This window comes from Pimephales promelas, chromosome 1 (assembly GCF_988280905.1).
Source record: "Pimephales promelas chromosome 1, fPimPro1.hap1.1, whole genome shotgun sequence".
NCBI lineage: Eukaryota > Metazoa > Chordata > Actinopteri > Cypriniformes > Leuciscidae > Pimephales > Pimephales promelas.
Genome location: NC_142769.1, coordinates 1,299,197 through 1,322,094, shown reverse-complemented (window position 1 = coordinate 1,322,094; position 22,898 = coordinate 1,299,197). Strand labels below are relative to the sequence as shown.

Below are 22,898 nucleotides of genomic sequence, written 5' to 3'. Positions count from 1 at the left end.
TCATTATCAGCCAATCAGGTTAAAGCTTACATTTTTAGAGATACGGACACATTTCTCAAAGAAATAAGTCAAAGAGAGTGCTCAGGCTGATGTTGTAAGATTGTTGGATCCTCATTTCTCTGTAATGAAAAACAGACCTGATCTGGTCAAACTGGGGACATTGTAAACCTCTTTGAGAAATGGCTCCCATTATGAGTCGGCTTGTTTTGTTTGGATGATAAGCAAACTCTTGGTAAATAAGAAGGGGTGGGAAGGGGGGATAAAAGGATAAGTTGCCAGCGGAAGTATGGCTGAGAGACAGGGCACCAGCTGGAGTAATCCCTGCTGTAGAAGGGTTTATTAATCAAACAGTGTGGAAGTTCATATCAGCGCTCCTGTCTGTGATAAAGCTAGTTCCTCTCTCGCCCTCAGCCAGTTAGTTATCACACAGTTCTGAGTGGTAACTACAGATGAAGTTCAGTTATTAAGCCCTCACACACACACACACACACACATACAATTCTCCTCACAATGATGTGAAAGAATTGAGATGGGGCTCTGGGCTGGATTGGGACCGGGAGACGTACGATGTAGCGTATTTTCACAAATTAAAGCAGCCGTTATCTCACGGAAACAGAAGCAGAGCGCCGGACTATCCTGTCATTCTTGAAATGGGTTTGAGCTGAATTTCACTGCGGCTCCAGTCTCGTACGAAGACCTTAATCTAACGCAGAGGTCTTCTCTGATCAGTTATTGTTCCACAACCAGGGATCCACCAGAAGGAAGTTTAATTTCCATACAAAAAAAGGAACGTTTTCAAAGCAAATGGAATTGGGAGAAACATTTTTTGTTGATTCCAGTTGGAGGAGGGGAGGGGGGACTTTTAAGAGGATGTTCCTATGGAAATTAATACAAATTCCTGCAGAGACTTTATAGGATCAAAAGTGTCTATTAAAGGGGGAGGGAAAAAGCTGGACTGATCCCCACTGAGGACACAGCACGACCGAGAGAGAAAGACGAGGACAGCACATTTAGGCATTATTAACAGTAGGCTGCTCACTTGTATGTTCATTTTTAATGTTTTTGTTATCGGCCCGATTTGTCCAATATATTAAAGCTGATAAATAGTGGATTATTTCCTTCGGCTGAGACGCTTCAGATGCATGATGGTTTTGGATTGCTTAAAATGTGAATGGAATCACTTCAAAAAGCAAAATACAGTAAAGTGATTGAATAAAAGTATCATATGGGCAACATAAAATTATAATAAGCAAATATTTGCAATTGTGTGCTGCTTGGGAGATGGTACTGCTTCAATAATTTAATAGAAGAAGACAATATTAATAAATATACACGCTGTAGATAGATCAATTTTGTTATGTTTATGTGATTTTTTTGTGTGTGTGAGTTGAGCAGGTTATAGCCTTTTGTGCTCCATAAATCAGCAAGCTGTAATGACGCAAGAGCCAAAGCAAACAAGAGCAGTACTAGGCTACAGCTGGCCATAGCCTAAGAGAACGAGAGAGAGAGAGAGAGAGAGAGAGAGTGAATACAGTGGAGAGACAGCAGCTGTCAGGCCCGAACTGTGCACCTGTCTCACAGGAAGCCAGGCCACTATTTCCTGGATACGCCTCCTACGCCAAACACTTCTGCTGTTTTCTCAGAGAACATACGAGGGAGAGAGAAAAAAGAGCTAGTTATCCGAGTCAGGGAGTTAGGATGAAAAAAGGAAGTCAGTTGTGACTACAGTCGGAAGAGCCAGATCCTGACTTATGACCGAGACTTAGAAATAGATATATTTTAGAGTTAAAAATATGGATGGATGGATACTAGCAGTACTGTACAACATTATGGGAATCAGTACACTGCATTCAACTGTAAACGTCTCAAGTTAAAGATTTGAGGCTATGAGGTAAAGGCTGATAGCATGAGGATACACTCTAGGATACACTCCAGAAATGGTTCCATCCCCCGCTTCATATATGGAACTCCAAAATGGTTCTATATAGAACCATTTTTTTTGGTAAAAGGTTCTATTGACCAAGAGTGAACTTTCGTAAGAGTGTATAGAACCTTTTAGGGGTTCCAAATACGTAGCGCTGATAGAACCTTTTAAGGTTCTATATAGAACCTTTTCTTCTAAGAGTGTACAGTATTAGACACATTTTGATGGATGTAGTCAGACAGTCGTTTGGGTTTTTATTGTAAAATCATAGAACTATGGTGCAATCCACTCATTTACATGTTCATCCTTCTCCCAGGTAATAGTCATCCATGTGACAGGATGTGACATCACTTCTAGCGCAGTAACAGATGGTGAGCATGGTAGCCTGGCGTTATAGCCAATCTTGTTTTTCTTCCAGTCATGTGAGCAGGGGATCTGCAGTGTGTGTGTGTGTGTGTACAGTGTCCTTGTGTGTTTTGCTTGGCACGCGTCCTCTTTGTTTGTTAGGATTGTCAAGGCGGGTCCTCTGGAGGGCTTCTGTGTCTAATTCCCCAGCCGCCCCTCACGCTGCCTGTGTGCAATTAACAGAGTAATTAAAAGCTTGATGAGCTAATTGGTGTTGGGTGAAGCTGCAGGTGTTTTGATTGGGGAGCTTGTTTGTGGAAGTGCGGAGAGCAAACAGATTCCTGCCATAGATCATTATGTCTGTTTTTTTCCGCACTATAAAAGTAATACATGAGTTTAGGGAAAGCAAAGCTATTATAATTATTTATCAGCCTTGATGGGAAAACTGTAATCGTTCCGTAACGATCGTTCCTGTAGGGCTGAAGGACAAGCGTGTCTTATTATTTGTTCAAGCATTAATCAAACAGCTATTAGAATTATGGCTCTCTTAGAAGAACAAAACTGTAGCTTAAATTTGTTTCCAGCATCAAGCAAACTCTCTCTCTGAGAGATGATGTTTAAGGATTTTAGGCCAGCGAGATGCTCCTTAAAACAATAGAAACCTCATTGCTTGTTGTGTTCGCATCTGCCAGTTGATGACAGAGTGAATGTGCAACAAGACATCTTGTCAGCCAAGACAGTCTTTCACTTTCTTCCTCGTCTTTTGCACATTTATTTTATCTTCCCCTCTCGCTAAAGACTCTCTGTCTTTGAATATCAGTTGACAGATGTGTTGGTGATGGCTGCATGCCTGCATTCGGTCCCCAGGTGTCTGAGCTGAGGACATGCGTGTGTGTGTGTGACAGTTATTGTTGTTCAGGTGTGTGAGCTTGATCTCTGAGCGCTACACACGCTGTGAACATGTTTCCACCGCCTAAAGCACGACGGTTACTTCAGGCAGCAAAGGAAACGACTACAAACGCAACAAGTCCACAGAAGGGTGGAGGGACACGAGAGTCAGGACTGTGAAACGGAGAGATTCCCCACACTGAAAAAACCCAGACCACTTGCGTGAAGCTAAACAACAAGTACCTTCTTGTAAATTTGCTCTTGAATGTTCTTTACTCATGCAGAAGTGGCCAAACACTCATCTCTGCATCTCGACTGGTGCCCAGCGCTGTCCTAACACACTCCAGATGGGCCGAGCTGGGGAGTTGTTCTTGGCACGTCCCGGCTCGGCTGAATGTCACAAATACTTTCCTTTATTTAGGAATGGCTAAGGCCGGGCGGCTGAAGAGGGGATAGGAGGGAGTAGGGTAGAGAGAAGCTCAGCAACATCTGGGTTTTATTAGCAGCCATTGGGAGAAATCTGAAAAGGAAGTTTTTTTCTTTCTTGCCTTTTTGGGTAGTGCTGGGCTTTCCAGAGTCCTGACCACTGATTACACCCTCCCTGTAGAGAACAGATGGCATTCAGGACAATTTTATCAATAATCAAGAGTATAAGAGCTAATCTAGCTTGCGTTTTGGATTCTGCTTCATAGCATGAGATTCCGATGTCCCAGGTTTCTTAACTTGCCCGATCAGCAAGAATTTCTTGCACTGGTAGACCAGTTTACCAGCTTTATTCAGGGTGGTTCAGCTAGACTCTACATGCACCAAATATAAGAGGAAGTCCCCCCTAAAGTAGTTCATGACTTTGGTTTGTAGGACATGTTCCTGAATCAACATCCTAGTGGGGTCAAGCTTTGGCTGTTTAGTTTGGACAATTAGCCCATGTAAGTAGATGCCATAACGATTGGTAATGCTAATGGATAGCTTTCTCCAGGTATATCTTTAGGGATGGGAGAAGATAGGAAACAACTTTCTTCTCAACTGTTCATTTCTCTCTGATTTTAGGCATAGGTAATGACCTAGTCATGGGACAAGGATGTGGGTCCAGGAACACATCCTTCTTGGGTAAAACATGGTAAACCCCCTTGAAAGTGTGTTTGGATCAATCAACAGGTTTCGCTCTGTTCATACAGTGTTATATTCAAGCTGAGCTGAAATATTCCCCTCTCGCCACTTCCTAGATGAGGTGAAACCCAAGAGAACCGCATCTAGCGTACGTCTTCCTAATAACAGAAGGATATGTGAATTTCTTTGGAACAGCGACAAGAGAATGTGTCCGGAAACTCTTTAACACAAATGTACTGCGGTTATACACACCATTTTTGGTGACCCCGACATTCTTTCCCACACACACGTACATGCTGGTTGTCTCTCTCACACACATACACATACAGAGTCTCAAGGCCCAGGGGTCTGTTCAGCTCATGACTAAATACGCATTTATTGCCATCTGAATGTTTGTTTTCTCAAAACATATTTGCTCAGCTGAAGACGCCAGCTTCGGCTCACAGAGAGTGTGTCTGTGTGTTGCGTGTTCTCCCACCCTTATTGTACTCTGAGTTGTAAAATTGAGAGATAAGTTTGGCCAATTAGATGTAAACAAGTTGACTTTCTAACTCTGTTCCAATAAATAATGAGCTGCCTATCAGTCTTCTACCTATAGTAAATAGGCAGCTGCCTTCTAAGGGGTGAAGTGGGTAAGAGTAGAGGTTGATGTTAGAGTTGAAGAACCTCCCCCTGAACCTCCTTCGCATCGGAAACGCACATATGGATGTGGTCTAGCTAACAATAACTTCCCATACTGGTTCACATAGACTCCTACAAAGAGTAATATTGGGATAATATCCGGTCAGATGGCAACGTCTCTTTATTCAGCAATAGACTTCCCATGTTTAGGTATAGGTACTGGTATAGGTAGAGCACATGATGTTAGCCAATGAGATGTAGACAAGTTGATTTTCTAACTCTGTTCCAATTCATAATGAGCTGCCTTTCTGTCTACAACCTACAGTAAATAGGCAGCTGCCTTCTACTGTAAATGGTGAAGTGGGTCCCCGTAAGATTAGAGGTTGATGTAATAGTAGAAGAACCTCCTTCGCATCGGAAACACACATATGATGTGGTCTAGCTAACAATGACTTCCCATACTAGTTCACACAAAGAGGAATATTGGGATAATATCCAGTCAGATGGCAATATTTAAAACCCATATTTACGTATAGGTACTGGTATAGGTAGAGCACATGATGTTAGCCAATGAGATGTAGACAAGTTTACTTTCGAACTCTGTTCCAATTCATAATGAGCTGCCTTTCTGTCTACAACCTACAGTAAATAGGCAGCTGCCTTCTACTGTAAATGGTGAAGTGGGTCCCCGTAAGATTAGAGGTTGATGTAAGAGTAGAAATACCTCCTTCGCATCGGAAACGCACATATGATGTGGTCTAGGTAACACTACACTTCCAATACTAGTTCACACAGACTCCTACAAAGAGGAATATTGGGATAATATCCGGTCAGATGGTAATGTCTCTTTATTCAGCATGCAGAGTTAACAATATGGGCTGCGGTCCAGAGGTCTATAGAGGAGGTTTTGGGTGATGATGAGGGGAGATGGTGGGATGGCTGGGTCGAGGGATAGCGGACGGATGGGTCTTGAAGTACCGGCCAGGGGTCGAGGGCTGTAATCCTGCTGTTTTGATGAGAGGCCTCTGTTTGTGTGGACTCGGCAGCGGCCTGATGGGGAGCAGATGTGGGAAGGCAGGCGGTCGGGCACTGAGCCAGAGCAGCTGGGAGAAATTAAAAACAAGAGCATTCCTAGAGACTGGGGGAATTACAGAGGGTTGGATGGAGGGGAAAGAGGGGGGTGTAGTTACAGGGACAGGGAAAAGAGCCGTGTGAAATGATGAGAGAGGGTTACCTTGAGGGGGTTTCATTGTGTTTGAGTGAAAGGTAGCACAGGACTATAAAGGCTAGAACAAGTGCCGGTGTGAGCAAGGAACCACGTCACACACGCACACACATGTGTACCTAGCTATCTGAATGAGGTCATACACTAGTCTTCTGCTGTTTTTATAGAAGTCGTATTATTATGACTGTAGACTAAGCTAAATGGTAACCCTAAATGAGAAATTGCCTCTTTACTCTATATTATAACTAGTCCTGGGCAACGATTAATCGCAGACAAAATAAAGGTTTACATGCATATAATATTTGCATACTGTATATATTTATATATATAAATATACATATTTTATATATAAATAAATTTTTTTTTCTTTTATATACATGCATCTGTGTGTATTTATATATACAAAATAATTATTAGGGCTGTCAAACGATTAATCGCGATTAATCGCATCTAAAATAAGTTTGTGTTTACATAATATATATGGGTGCATTGTGTATAATTATTTTGTATATACTGTATATAAATACACACTATGCATTTATATTTAAGAAAAAAATATTATTTATTTATAAAATATTTATATATAATATATAAATCTATATACAGTATATACATGAAAATATTTCTTAAATATATACAAGCATGCATGTGTTTTTACTGTATATAGGCCTATATAAAATAATTATACACAGTGCAACCACATATATTATGTAAACACAAACTTTTGTTTTGGATGCGATTAATCGCTTGACAGCCCTAATAATTATACACAGTACACACATATTATGTAAACACAAACCTTTATTTTGGATGCGATTAATCGTTAGTTAAAACACAAAACATTACTTTATTTAGCCTATGATTCATTTTACCTTTGATGGTAACCCTAGGCATCCACAAAAATAAGTTTTGTCAGATTTAGCTAACTTTTTACTAGGTATAGCTAAATAAAGCCCTCCACACACTAACTCTACAAAGAGCAAATCACAGAAACCAGAATTCTGGGCCTGGATTTGTGTGTGTTTGGATCTTTTTCTGACCGCTGATCTCAAAAGACTCCAAAAAAGTCACCGAATTACAATCAGGAGCACTTTTGTGGTGTTTTTAATTTTTTTTTTGATCTGATTATAGCACAATAGCAGATGGACGAGGTTAGTATTTGCTGGCCTATACTTGTGTGTTTTCATCCAGTCATCAAGCATATGGTCAGGGCGGAAGCCCAGAGAGACTGCTTTAACATCATTACAGAATCGCAGCATTGAAGATCAAGTCACACATCTGTAGGAGGTCTGGTAAAAGCGTATTGCATTGTGACTCGTGAGCCAGATCTATATGGCTTATTGATCTGATCTCACAGTATGGCTCATGTGGCAGGGCCGTAGCTAGAGGATTCGGGGCCCCCTGAAAAAAATATTGATCCACCAATATCATATACTATACAATAGATGAGCATGCAGACCCACATGGAACAAAAGATGGTGATGTTATTGTAAAACCTTTATTTTAAAAGTTATAAAACTAACAAAACAAAATAATAATAAAACCAATTTTAAAAAAGGTAACAGAAAGTAATGTTTTTTTCCCATCAGTCTGTTAAAATTCATAAATCAAAAAGTAAACATTTCGAAATTGACACGATCGCAGTCACGTTTAAACAATAAAATAATTTATCGTCTTATTTTTTAATAAAGATAATGGAACTGGTAATATATTATTAAATAAAGCTATTACATGTATTTATCCAAGTGCGTTGTGTTCTACGCTATCTAACAACCAATTCGTACGAATTCGTACGAGTGATTAAAAAAGTGGCTAATTCGTACTAATTCATACGACCTCACAATTCTTACGATTTGTCTAAACCCACGTGGCGGTTATGTTTAGGGGCGGGGTCAGGGGTAGGTCATTCATACGAATTGGGCAATTCGTAAAATATGTACGATTTAGCAAAATCGTACTTATTCGTACGAGCGAGGTCATATGAATTGTTACGAATTAGCCACCTCGTAAAATTCGTACGAATCCCCGTGAGATCGAGTTGGTGTGTTCGTGTTTTCTTGATCCACTGGTTGACGATCACACGTTGATCTGATTGGTTACAAGGTTGGTTACAAACAAGGTTGGTCTGATTGGTTTCAAAGCGTGCTTTTTAATCACTGCAGTTTTAAGGAGAAAATACTCAGCAATGCTGTCGACTTATGAACTAACACATGATGTGTCTTAAAGCGTACTAATAACACCACATAAACAACATTAAAAACTTGATTTTCACCACAGGAAGACTTTAAGGCTGTTTTATAGAAACAACTGAGATACATTATTAAAAAGTGATTTTTATAGGTACAGATGCTGTTCATAAATGTATTATTAATATTCAATCCGGTTAGCAATGTCTCCCTTCATATCTTATCTAAGTAATTCTTTGTTTGGGCTTTATGAAAGCACAGATGGTCAGAGAAGGGGCTCATACATGGACTTTCTAATGTATTAAAAGTGAAATCCAGTGCTGTGTGTGTGTGTGTGTGTGTGTCCTACTGTGTCCTTTAGCTGGTCAGATTAATCAGATATCTGTAATCCAGCACAGGCAGAGCAGGGCAGACTGGCCTCTCTCACCTTGTGTCCGCGTAGATCCGACAGCTTTCCCAGTCCTCCTGTGGGAGTTCATGCCAACTCCCAGAATCCCCTGAGAATGCACGCAGGAATGACCATGTGTTGCTCCCCTAAGAGGTCATTAAAAGAAGTGATTATGGCTGTTGTTGTGAAGTGAATGGATTTTATTTATATTTTTGAGTTCAAATTATTTCATATCGCCGAGTTCGTGCATGTATGCCTCCTCCGGGTTACGTGTGACTGATGTGTGTCAGTGGGACTGTCCTGTGTTTAATGTCCCCGCTGAGGCCGAAAGCTGTTGGCTTGAGTGACAGATGGACAGGGCTTGTGGCTTTAGCGAGATCTCTCTACCTGTCCACATTTGGCACCGATGCACTGTTAACCCTCGTACATATTTTGGTCCGTGTGACATTAGTTCTAATACCTTGTTATGTTTATTGCCCTGTCCTTCTCTTTACACATTTACTTTACTTTATGGGTAACACTTTACTACCTTAGTTAACATTTATTAATCTTAGTATTCATTTCAACATTTACTAATACATTATTAAAAAACGTTAGTTAATGCGCTGCGAACTAACATGAACTAATTTTATCCCTTACAACTCACCTTTGATCAACAAAATACATTTTTTTCTTAAAAAATGTATATACAAATGTAAAAAATGTATATACTCCGCTCACTCACTCAGCTCAGAGATCCAATCACACGTTGATCTGATTGGTTGCACGATATATTGTTTTAGAGCCCGATTGATAAAGGATTTTGAAGGCCGATACCGATACAAATATTTTTGGGTTTTAAAATCCGATATATCGGCCGATATTTTTTTATTTTATTAAATATTGTTGGATTTCACGCACGTGTAAAAGAAAAGCTAACTTTTCTGCACAAGATAAATGTCTAAATGTTCACTCCTCGCAAGTATAACTTACATTTTGCAATGCAGGGACTGTAACTAGAGATATGCTAGTTATAAATACGGTAATCATTACTTTATTTAGGCAGAAAAAGTTGATTGTGGTTTCCAAGCTCATTAATGTTAACGTTAGCGGTCTTCCACTGATGATAGTGGCGTTAGCTAGCTTTGTGGTTAGCTAGTCTATGATGAGCCATAATTTAGCAATAGATGACATCATACTGCAAATTGTAAAACATACATTTTCAATATAACAGGCCAAGGAGAGATGATTGAAGCGTGTTTCGTCTGTTTTTATTTTATTTTTTGAATATTCAGTTATCGGCCATTATGACTGCCGATACCGATATTATGAAAAATGCCTAATATCGGCCGATAATATCGGTCTGGCTCTACATTAAATGTTAACCTTCTTGTAAAGTGTTACCATTTTGTGAATTGTTCTTTATTAACGTTTGAAGACAATTGCTTTGTGTCAAATTGTTGGGGATATGAAGAACCACAAAGCACTTCACAGATGTCAAACAAAAACGATAAATCCCATCTTGTGCATTATTAAAGAAATAAACAGTGACCGCTTTAATAGACATTTATGGCTACTTTCAGACCATCAGACCAACTCTGATTTTTTAATCTGTATATTCGATTGAAATCCGATCAGATTTAGCAAGTGTGAATGAGCCAAAAAATTCGATTTTTACAAATCCGTTTCGAGCTGCATCCATATGTGGTTTGAAATCCAATTCAATTGCATTTCTGGAAGTCCGTTTCGTCTGACTTTCTCACGTAAACATCAGACGTTGTTATAGGAAGACTCAATGCATCGCGACTACACATTTCCAAAATTTAAGTAAGACAACATCTTTATTGCAAACCCCTCCATGTTGTCCTTGTTGTTGTTTTTTCTATCAACGCAACGTCATTACCATAGAAGCCAATGCAGAGATTCTGGAAAACGAAAGACACACAAATCGGATCTGAACAGGAGCGATACACATTGTGGACGTCAATGATTTTACGTCAGGAGACACTAATCGGATTTGGACGTAGAAGTAGTTGCTTAATTTCCATTTCCGTCCCGATCCACTGGCTCCGCCCATCATGAAATGTCATCGTTTTAAATTCTCATTTACTTTTTTTAAATTCTCATTACAGGATTTTATTTGAGTTTCTTAAAGTTTCTTCTGTTGTTGAATGATGTGTGACGTGATTACGGGCAGCATAAACGTCAAACGTTATGATTGGCTGATTTGTGTGATCCGTGAGGACCGTATGACATATTATGCTCCTTTTCACAAGATGTAATATAAACCTACGGTGTCCTCCCAGAATGTGTCTGTGAAATTTCATCTCAAAATACAATATGTTTTATTATAGCTTGTCAAATTTTTAGTGGCGAGCAAAAACGCGCCGTTTTTGTGTGTGTCCCTTTAAATAGGCTCCTCCGATCCTTTACACGAGCTTCAGAAACTCCAGCAAAAACAAAACAGGCGAATAATAATAATAATTTAATAATTATAATAATTTCGCTTCAAACTTTTGTTTTTACGCGCGTCAGTTTCACTCTTGACGCGCGAATTAACACAAAGTGGTCAAGCGTCAAACTAGACACGATAGACGCGAATTTGACGCGTTATTCGTGTCCGGTGTGAATGTAACAATACAGAGACTCTGGAAGAGTTTCACTTTTAGACGTTTCTGAATGTTCTCATAGACTTGCATGTAGCGTCATGTTTAACAATTACCCAAGTTGACACGTTTTGGTCTAATTCAGTGCTCGTCTAAACGACAGAACTGTTTTAGGCTTTGCTTGAATTTTTGCCATTGCGTTACTGGTTACTGTTGTTGCATGAAAAAAACAAATTGCAGCGCTGTGTGTTTAAATATGCAGATTAAGGACTGGGAATATTACATAAGATGCTCTTCATACGTCAGAATGGGAGCGAAATCAGATCGGCTTTATTTTTTACACAAAAATTGCTGGTTTTTTTAAACCCAAATTTGGGTCAAATATGGACAAACCCAAAATGCAATTAAAATTTTTACAATTGAACGTGAAAGTAGAAGTTGGGTTAGAATTTGAAACTCAACATTTGGGTTTGTCCATATTTTACCCAAATTTGGATTCAAACAACCCAGCATTGTTTAAAATGCATGTTTGTATAGAAAGGCTCACCAAAACAAAGTTACGAGGTTATCACTTTTCACATTTTCTGAGTTGGTAGATGCAACAATTATAGCACTTAAACACTTTTCCCCAAAATGTATATTTTCGTGATATATCCACTTTAAATTGATTGAAAATCTTTGGGATATGCTGGACACTTGCATTGTCAATACAAAAAAATCTCAATTTTCATGATATGTCCCACTTCGAAACACCGAAACATGAGGAATGTTGTCTCCTCAGGACCCTCGGCGTGTCTTGTAACCTAATTATAATAAGATCCTCTTCATACATCAGAAGGGGAGCGAAATCTCACCAAACGGTTGTCACTTTTCACGTTTTTTTGAGTTGGTAGAAGCACCGGAGACCTGATTATAGCACTTAAACACTGAAAAATAATATTTTCATGATATGTCCCCGTTTGAAACGCAGAAACATGAGGAATGTTGTCTCCTCAGGACCCTCGGAATGTCTCGGACCCCGTCACCCTATTGCAGCTGTCATCCCTCAAAGGTCGAGCACCAATTATCTGGCTGTTAGTAGTTTGGCTGTGACCCTGTACGTTTAGTTATTTTTGCACATGACATCTTGATGGGGGCTTTCTCCGAACATGGCCTGGGCTGGTGGCCCCCGCACACGGTCAGGGTGTTGTGCTGTGTTTCGGGACGTCTATCCGCCTGAAGGTGACAGTGGAGAGAAATGAGGCCAACTGATCCACAGTGAGTGACAGCACTGAGACGAGCGGCGCCTGCTGCTCAACACATGCTCAGGGGAACATGCACACGCTTAATGTTTACCTTCGTGCGTTTCGACGCTTAAAAAGAAATCACACTTTTCTGGCCGTGCATCTTTACAATTGTTCATGCAAATCCCACTGTTTTTTTTTGTACATAATCTACACATCCTAAAGTACTCAATAAAATATGGAACAGAATAAAACGTTTTAAAAGATAATTGCAACTTTTTATCGCACAATTGCGATTTTATTTTTACTTTATTTTTCACAATTGCGAGATATAAAGTCACAATTCTAAGAAAAATAAACAAAAATAATTTGATAGTTTATATCTCACAATTCTGACTTACAACACGCAAGTGTGACTTTATATCACTTTAAACTGCGATAAAAAGTCGCAATTACCTCGTCGGAATTGTCGGAAACAAACTTCCATAGTAAATGCCATGGGATGTGAATTTGGCAATTAAGGAATTACACACAAAATAATTTGACTTGCACGACTGAATATTGTCATTAGCATATAAAATGTACTACAAAGCAAAGATGTAAAATCATACAATAACAAAACAATTACATACAGTAGATGGATCATTACACAGCAACATACCGTAATTATAAAGTCCACTTCCATGTGCAAGATTTATACATTTATTAGATGTTATGGACTTTTGGAGAAGTTTGTGGCATCTGAAGTCCCTCTTGGCGACGGGCGATGGTAAGGAGTAGCAAATGTGAGCTGTCACCAATGATGTTGTGTGCTAATCTCAGCACCATCTGATGCTACTTCTTCTGGAATATCTGTGCTTTCAAACACACACACATTCTGATATACACTTTTTCACACAAACACCAACAAAAACACTGTTTGAATTTGGAGTTTGCTGGAATTTGTTGGGACACCGAAGTGAAACCATGAACTCTGACAGAAACTCTATTTCCATCCCATAACTGTCGACAACGAGTGTGTTCCTTCAGAGCATACGACAGCACTGTTGGGTGTCTGAGTAGATAAAGGGACTGTCACATGACCAATACGGGCCAATACAAAGGTGAGGAAGACTTGCCATGTTTGGTCCCTCAGTGGAGCAGAGATGAGGGTCGGTGTGAAGTGCTCAGTCTCGCTGATGGACAGCAGCAGATCCAGTTGCACTTGTGACTGGCTGTCAAGTGCCTGTCCATCCGATAGACGAGAGTGGACAACAGGCGGAGGAGCAGGACATTGATGGGGATGTCGGGGCGATGGGGGGGGGGAGGTGTATAGAGGAGTCCTGTCAGCAGCAGCTGAGTAGGAGAACATGTGTGACTGGATGTTACAGCATAAAGTCAGAATTGCGTGATATAAAATCAGAATTGCGAGATATTAAGTTTCAATTGTGTGTTATAATGTCAGAATTGCGTGATATAGTCAGAATTGTCTGATATAAAGTCGCAATTTTGTTTAAAGTCAGAATTGTGTGATATAAAATCAGAATTGTCTGATATAAAATCAGAATGGTCTGATATAAAGCCGCAATTGTGTTATAATGTCAGAATTGCGTGATATAGTCAGAATTGCGAGATATAAAGTTGCAATTGCGAGATATAAAGTCAGAATTGTCTGATATAAAGTCACAATTTTGTTTAAAGTCAGAATTGTGTGATAAAATAAGAATTGCGAGATATAAAGTCAGAATTGCGTGATATAAAGTTGCAATTGTGTTATAATGTTAGAATTGCATGATATAGTCAGAATTGCTTAAAGTTGCAATTGTGTTTAAAGTCAGAATTGCGAGATATAAAGTTGCAATTGCGAGATATAAAGTCAGAATTGCGAGATATAAAATCGCAGTTGTGTTGAAAGTCAGAATTGCATGATATAAAGTTGCAATTGCGTGATATAAAGTTGCAATTGTGTTTAAAGTCAGAATTGCGAGATATAAAATCACAATTGTGTTATAATGTTAGAATTGAGTGATTTAGTCAGAATTGCGTGATATAAAGTTGCAATTGCTTGATATAAAGTCAGAATTGCGAGATATAAAGTCAGAATTGCGTGATAAAAAGTTGCAATTGTGTTTAAAGTCTGAATTGCATGATTTAAAGTTGCAATTGCGTGTTATGAAGTCAGAATTGTGACTTGTGAATGTCTCGCAATTCTGACTTTATATCTCGTAATTCTGACTTTATATCTCGTAATTCTGACTTTATATCTCACAATTCTGACTTTATATCTCGTAATTCTGACTTTATATCTCACAATTCTGACTTTATATCTCGCAATTCTGACTTTATATCACACAATTCTGACTTTATATCTCACAATTCTGACTTTATATCTCACAATTCTGACTTTATATCTCGTAATTCTGACTTTATATCTCGTAATTCTGACTTTATATCTCACAATTCTGACTTTATATCTCGTAATTCTGACTTTATATCTCACAATTCTGACTTTATATCTCGTAATTCTGACTTTATATCTCGCAATTCTGACTTTATATCACACAATTCTGACTTTATATCTCGCAATTCTGACTTTATATCTCGCAATTCTGACTTTATATCTCGCAATTCTGACTTTATATCTCGTAATTCTGACTTTATATCTCACAATTCTGACTTTATATCTCGCAATTCTGACTTTATATCTCGCACTTCTGACTTTATATCTCGCAATTTTGACTTTATATCTCACAATTCTGACTTTATATCTCACAATTCTGACTTTATATCTCACAATTCTGACTTTATATCTCGCAATTCTGACTATATATCTCGCAATTCTGACTTTATATCTCACAATTCTGACGTTATATCACAATTGCGACTTATCATGCACGGATGGGGATGTCAGGGTTTGTGTTATAGAGGAACCCGTCAGCAGCAGCTGAGTTGGAGAACAGGTGTGACTGGATGTTTTCAACAGCGGTGACATTTACCCTCAGCCTCGCTCTGCCAAAGCCACACTTTATCTCCATCAGCGGAGACTGGACAGATTTACTGCTATGAAATATTATAAGTCACTAGAGTCTGAAAACAGAATGCCACACGCATGATGATCCAGCACCGTGAACAAGACACAACATATGTGTCAAACATGATACAGTTTGAACAAGTGCCATGTAGCGTTTATGTTGTGTCCAGATGCTTAGCAGAGACATCCTTTACACACAATAAACCAGCACAGAGATATGGGTTTTTCACAATTACATAATATAAAGTTATACAGTCAGAATTGCGTTATATAAACTCACGATTGGGAGAAATAAACTTGCAATTCTTACTTTTTTTTCTCAGAATTGCATGTTTATATCTTGCAATTCTGACTTTATAACACACAATTGCGATTTTATATCATGTAATTCTTACTTTATAAAACAATTACGACTTTATTTCTCGCAATTCTGACTTTAAATCACGCAGTTCTTACTTTATAACACAATTGCGACCATATATCACGCAATTCCGAGAAATAACGAATTGCAACAAAATGTAAACTCGCAATTGTGAGATAAAAAGTCGCAATTGTCTTTTAAAATGTTTCGTTCTGTCGCGGAAACGACATTCTCACTATAAAATAAAAGTGTTTTGTGTGATTTGTAGGTAGCACCGGACAGAAGGCTGGAACGATGCCAGATTCACCTGCTGATGTCAAAACCCAGCCCAGGTCGACTCCGCCCACAATGCCTCCGCCACCCCCCGCTGTCAGCCAGGCAGCCAATCGCAGTGCATCGTTCACACCCACAACAAGTAAGTGACCCTGCGACAAATATACGTAGGTTTGTCTTGTGAACTTGATGCTTTCATCACACCCTAGAAAACCAGGTGTAGGTCGGCAGGGTTTGAAGTGAACTTTTCCACACACTTTTATTTTGCATTCAGCTAATCACGATTAATGGTTGCCCAGCACTAGTTATTAGAGCAATGCCCGAACACAGAATAATTGAAACAAGTCGCACAGAATGCCCTAAAAATCGACATACAAAAATAAGAAAAAAAAACTTAAATTAAGAAAAAAAAAAACTAATTACAAGCAAAATTATCTGCCAATGGGGTGAGAACATTTTACTTGATAAGACTTTTTGAAACAAGACAAAATAAACTTTAAAAAAATAAAAAAAGTTCTTAATCTTAAAACAAGAAAAACATTTAGAAAGTAAATTTAGATATTTTAACTTGATTCAAGCAGTACAAATATCTTGAAACCAATGCAAAAATTGTAAAATCTAGTATTTTTTTCTTGTTTTATTTGTGGTTAGTGTTCAAATACTCTTGGTAAAAATATCTTAATATAAGTATATACACATTTTAAGGGTTTCAGGCTTATTTTGAGAGAAAAGTTTGGTTTAAAATATCTTGATATAAGAATATATATACACATTTGATCTTTTTCTGGCTTATTTTAAGAGAAAAGTTTGGTTTAAATGATCTTGATATAAGAATATATATATATATATATATATATATATATATATTAGGGCTGTGCAAAAATTAATTGCAATTAATCGCATCCAAAATAAAAGTCTGTGTTTACATAATATATTTGTGTGTGCTGTATATAATTATTTTGTATATATAAATACCTATGCATGCATGTATATATTTACAAATTATTTGCGCTTAAATTCTGTATATATATATATATAAATACATAATCTGTATTATATAAATATAAATATTTTATATATGAATAACACATTTTCTTAAATATATACATGCATGTGTTTCTTATTTATATATACAAAATAATTTAATATCAAGCACACACAAATATATTATGTAAACTCAGACATACATATTTTGGATGCGATTAATCGCAAATAATTTTTTAGCACAGCCCTAATATAAATATATAGATGCATTTTAAGGGTTTCTGACTTATTTTTAGGGAAAGGTTTGGTTTAAAGGTCGGCAAGTGAACTTTTTCACACACTTTTATTTTGCATTCAGCTAATCACGATTAATGGTTGCCCAGCACTAGTTATTAGAGCAATGCCCGAACACAGAATAATTGAAACAAGTCGCGCAGAATGCCCTTGTAACATGAGTAAGTGTGTTTGTGAGTGTTTGTGTATGGTAGGTTGAGCTATTGTCTGGGAGTGTGAGTGCTTAGGATAGACAGCTAGAGATTTGTTTACTGCATAGGGGGGATTCATATTCGCGGGCAGCATCAGATCCCGCTACCCTATATAGCAATGACGGGCCTTGTTGTTTCACCTGTTGCGTGGGTCGTAGCGTAGCCCGCTCGCCGCTCTAAAACCAGAACACAAGTGTGGGAGTCACATGGTAAACCATGAGATAAAAAAAAGGGGCACAAGTGAAATGAAAGACCCTGTGTTGTGCACACACACTCATAGACCCAGCAGTGTGAACATGCCTCCCAAGCTCCCAGTGTCCCCGGGGATTATGGCCTAAGCCCTCGCGCCGTGTCCACGTCTCCAGTAATGTTTGTTTATCTGTGGCTTCAACAAAATACACAGCCTACTATTAGGGAGAAGGCATAATCGGGAGAAAGAGGGAAGAGATGCAAACGTGTGGACCTGGACTCTGAAAGCTGCAAATCTGCTCTCAGCTGGTAGACATGTGCGCTAGCCGGATTTAGCTGCACACCTGCTGTCGGAATAAAAGTAACCCAGTCCAGGGGGCTATTTTTGGGACCTCTTTAACACGTTCCTCTTATAGTTGAGTCTTAGTGAGTGGCTGAGCAGTGGGCATGTGTGTATGTTGTGGAGAGAGATGATGATGATGATGGCAGAATGAAACGAAGCGTGTTTAGCTACTGTCGAAGCGTATCTGTAGTTTCAGTTTGCTCTTTGGCTGTTCTCGGGATGCACGTGCCGTCTTCGTGTTTCGTGGGAGATTCCCGGAGAGGGGTCCCCGGGACTGAGATGGATAAACGAGGAGCCTGGCGTGACTTAAACAATGCTAATGCAAACAGTGGATCTCTCTCCGCAGTGCTGAACGGGAGCAGTCACTCGCCGACTACGCTAAACGGAGCTCCTTCGACTCCCAATGGCTTCAGCAACGGACCGGCCACCTCTTCTACCGCTTCCCTTCCAACCCAGCAACTCCCTCCGGCGTGTGGAGCCCGACAGCTCTGCAAGCTTAAGCGCTTTCTCACCACACTACAGCAGTTCGGCAACGACATCTCGCCCGAGATTGGAGAACGCGTACGCAGCCTTGTGCTTGGGCTAGTGGTGAGTGTCTGGTGGTTTTCTTTATCCCCGAGCTCGCGGGTCAAAATGATACGAAGCAACAAAATTATACCTAATATGTGTGTGTGTGTATAGAAAGCTTATATTTTTTTTATTTACCTTTTAAATGACTAGATTTGATCAATAAATAATAAATAAATAGTAATTTAAAGGAGTAGTTCACTTTTCAAAAAACTTTTGCTGATAATTTATTTACTCACGCCCATGATGTCATCCAAGATGTCCACGTCTTTCTTTCTTCAGTCGAAAAGAAATGAAGGTTTTTGATGAAAACATGCCAGGATTTTCTCCATATAATGGACTTCAATGGGGACCAAACGCTTCAAGGTCCAATGCAAACTGTTCAAAGGGCTTTAAACGACTCCAGACGATGAATAAGGGTCTTATCAAGCGAAACGATCGCTCATTTAATAAATAAAAGTTTTATAAGCTCAAATGCTCGCCTTGCTCTGTTCTGATGCGCGTTCGTGACTCTCCTGTTCATCAAAATGAACAAATCTTTTTCCGAATCAATTCGTTCGTTTCTTTCGCCGAATGACTCGGAAAAAGATTTGTTCATTTTGATGAACGAGTTCGAACAGGAGTGCGTTACAGAACAGAGCAAGGCGAGCGTTTGAGCTTATAAAACTTAAACTTTGTTATTTATTTATAAAACGAGCGATCGTTTCGCTTGATAAGACCCAGGAGTCGTTTAAAGCCCTTTGAAGCTCAACTGAAAATCTCATTCGGACCTTGAACCGTTTGGTCCCCATTGAAGTCCATTATACGGAGAAAATCCTGGAATGTTTTCATCAAAAACCTTAATTTCTTTTCGACTGAAGAAAGAAAGACATGGACATCTTGGATGACATGTGGGTGAGTAAATTATCAGCAAGAGTTTTTTTTAAAGTGAACGACTCCTTTAACTGTGAGCGCTGTCTCCGGTTGTTTTCTAAGTGTTGAACGGATCGCCCTTTCTGTCTTATCAGAACTCAACTCTAACCATTGAAGAGTTCCACTCCAAACTTCAGGAAGCCACAAACTTTCCCCTGCGTCCCTTTGTCATTCCATTTCTCAAGGTAAGAACAGGCACAGAAACATTCACCTCACACACACACACACACACACACTCCCTCACTTCCAGCAATCTTGAATAGCCTGAATTTGGACTATTGATGAAGTTCCACATTGAGTTGATTGAGTTCTTGCCTTGCGTAGTTAGACTTACTAAAGCGACAGGATAAACCATATATAACTGAAGAAGTGTGCTCAAGGATATCTTGTTCTAGCTTGGAGGTGTTCATTGTTGCATGCAGGGAACGTTGTTTAAAAATGTTCAAATAAAAACTTAGAAAGACTCATGTAAAGTGCATACAACCAGCCAATCATGTTCCATTTTGAGAGCTTTTTAAAAATAAATTGTGCAATATGAATCAGACGATGTGTGTGCCGACTATTCCTCTGTATGAGGAGCCCTTCCTCATGGTGACTATATTAAATATTTTAACTAGGGCTGTCAAATGATTAATCGCGATTAATCGCATCCAAAATGACCGTTTGGGTCCCACTTTATATTAAGTGGCTTTAAGTACTATGTACTTACATTTAAAAATAAGTACAAGTAATTACAGATGTAATTACATAAATTAATTACGGCTGTAATTACATGCTGGTATTTTTTAAATATAAGTACAATGTAAAAGCATATGTGTACACAATAATTCCTTTGTATCAAATTATTAATTTCAATGTAAGTACATAGTACTTAAAGCCACTTAATATAAAGTGGGACCAAGTTTGTGTTTACAGAATATATGCGGGTGCACTGTGTGTTATTCTGTATATATATAAATATAAATACAAACACATGCATGTATATTTAAGGAAAAAAAATATTATTTATATATAAAATATTTATGTAAATTATATATAAATCTATATACATGCAAATATTTCTTAAATATACAAGCATGTGTGTGTATTTATATATAAATAACATAATTGTACACAGTGCACCCACATATATTATGTAAACACAAACTTTTATTTTGGATGCGACTAATCGCGATTAATCGTTGGACAGCCCTAATGCTAACATGTTAAACTGGCCAAAAATTAACGTGTTAAAGGACAACTCCAGTGCAAAATGAACCTATGGATGGTGTATTAACACATTTGTTCCGAATCTTGATGATTGAATCTAAAGAGTTTTATCTCTTAAAACCATTTAGCGTATAACGCTAGCCCCAACAGTAACACGTTAGCATAATGAGGGTCCCTACATGCAAACCTTGAGACAGTTTAATAAGAAGATACTTTATAAAGACAGTCCACAAACTCAATGGTCGAACCACGAACGCAATGGTCGATCGGGAAAACGTTTGTGAAACCCAATTACATGAAAATGCATGAGTCTCTTTATAGAGAGCCTAAGTCCCTCCCCTTCCGGTCGACCACCATGGGACCTTATTTCGGAAAAATATTGAATGGTAGTCAATGGCGAGAGACAACAAATATTTTGATCTGGTTTGAATTCTGCCCTGAATTACACATATGATGTTTGTCAATTTAAAAGATACATTTTAAAGTAAAGAAAGTCGCAGTTTGATGTAAAACCGTTGAGGTATAAGACTGTGAAAATACGTCATTACAAAGACTACAAACCCCAAAGGCGCACATTTTCTCCCAATGAATGAAGCTAACTTTACCGAGGCTGTCTGTCATTGTTTCTACAGTCTTACGTTATAATCGTAACGTTACGCCGTCATGCCTGAGTGCTGACCAGACTGCACACACACGAGCAGCGGATCTCGTTTCGCTTCTGGGAGATGTAGTTCATAGAGCGATTTTCACATAAAACTAAATGTTACTCTTCTGTTTTATGACAAACTGCGACGTTTTTGACTTTCAGAATTATCTTTTAAATTGACAAACATCATATGTGTAATTGAGGGCACAGTTCAGACGGAATAAAAAGATAAGTTGTCTCTCCCCATTGACTACCATTCATATTTTTTCCGAAATAAGGTCGCATGAGCCGGAAGCGGAGGGGCGGGACTTAGGCTCTCTATTAAAATATATGGGTGACTAACTACAAGGGAAAAGGATGAGATGAGCACCTTTAACAATGACAAAATGCTGGGTTGTTTTAACCCAACTTTGGGTCAAATATGGACAAGCCCAGCCATTGGTTACATTTTTAAATTAAATTTTTAACCCGATGTTTGAGTTTGTCCATATCTGACCTAAAATTGGGTTTAAACAACCCAGTATTTTTTAGTATTATTTAAGTATATTTAAGACCTGCCAATCAAGACAGCTTTTTCAATTTGTGCGATATGAATCAGACGGTGTGTGTGTGTGTGTGAGACTTTTCCTCCAGAGTTCTTGAAGTCTTTCTGTATCTGTACGAGGAGCTCTTCCTTATGGTGCACCATATGGGATGGGGTGTGTGTGTGTGTGTGTGTGTGAGGGGATTTTGAGACAGACAGGCAAAGTGACAAACAAATGGATGGCGGCCAGCATCCACACACACACATGCACAGACTCAGTGTTTCCCGGTTATATGGTTTTCAGTGTGTGTAGATGAGTGAAGTTCATCTGATAAAGCATCCGAAACCCCTTCCAAATCTAAATCCCCCTCGCTGGTCTGTGCTGATCTAGTGCTCCATATGGCCATCATTTGTGATTCATTAAAATTGGCACACTTGTGTTTACCCGGAGTGGCGCGGGCCAAAGAAGATTTTCTGGCAGATGTTGCGTCGGGTTGCAGCTTTTCCGTTGCTCTGCCGCTGTTGTCTTTACGCTGATCCCTTTCTGTCCTCAGACATCACACTCACACACACATTCACTCAAACGACCTTGCATTGATTCACAAAAGTGCATAAATTAAATTTCTAGTTGTGGAAATGCTATCTCTGAGTCTGACAAACACACAACCCGTTCAAGTCAAGTCATTTATTATTGTCATGTGTACAAGTTACCATTTACTGTCCAATGAAAAAGCGCTCCACGGACCAAATCTAAACCTCACTTCTATATAAACAAAACAAATATACATATATATTACTAGAGCCCGATTGATAAAGGATTTTGAAGGCCGATACCGATACAAATATTTTTGGGTTTTAAAATCCGATATTCCGATTTTTTTTTTATTAAATATTGTTGGATTTC

The 22,898-nt window shown here is 38.7% G+C and overlaps 1 protein-coding gene across 8 annotated transcripts in view; it reads left to right on the top strand.

Annotated features, from left to right (window-relative positions):
- cbfa2t3 (CBFA2/RUNX1 partner transcriptional co-repressor 3) overlaps positions 1–22,898 on the top strand; it is a 74,711-nt gene that overhangs the window by 24,295 nt on the left and 27,518 nt on the right. For 7 of the 8 annotated variants that reach the window (XM_089132465.1, XM_089132597.1, XM_089132518.1 and 4 more), the window contains exons 2-4: positions 16,132–16,278; positions 18,484–18,725; positions 19,712–19,801. In XM_089132465.1, the coding sequence (XP_088988591.1) occupies positions 16,132–16,278; positions 18,484–18,725; positions 19,712–19,801 (479 nt within the window). Of the gene's footprint in view, positions 1–12,364; positions 12,527–16,131; positions 16,279–18,483; positions 18,726–19,711; positions 19,802–22,898 lie in introns of those variants that run through there. The other variant, XM_089132569.1, reaches the window with a different exon arrangement.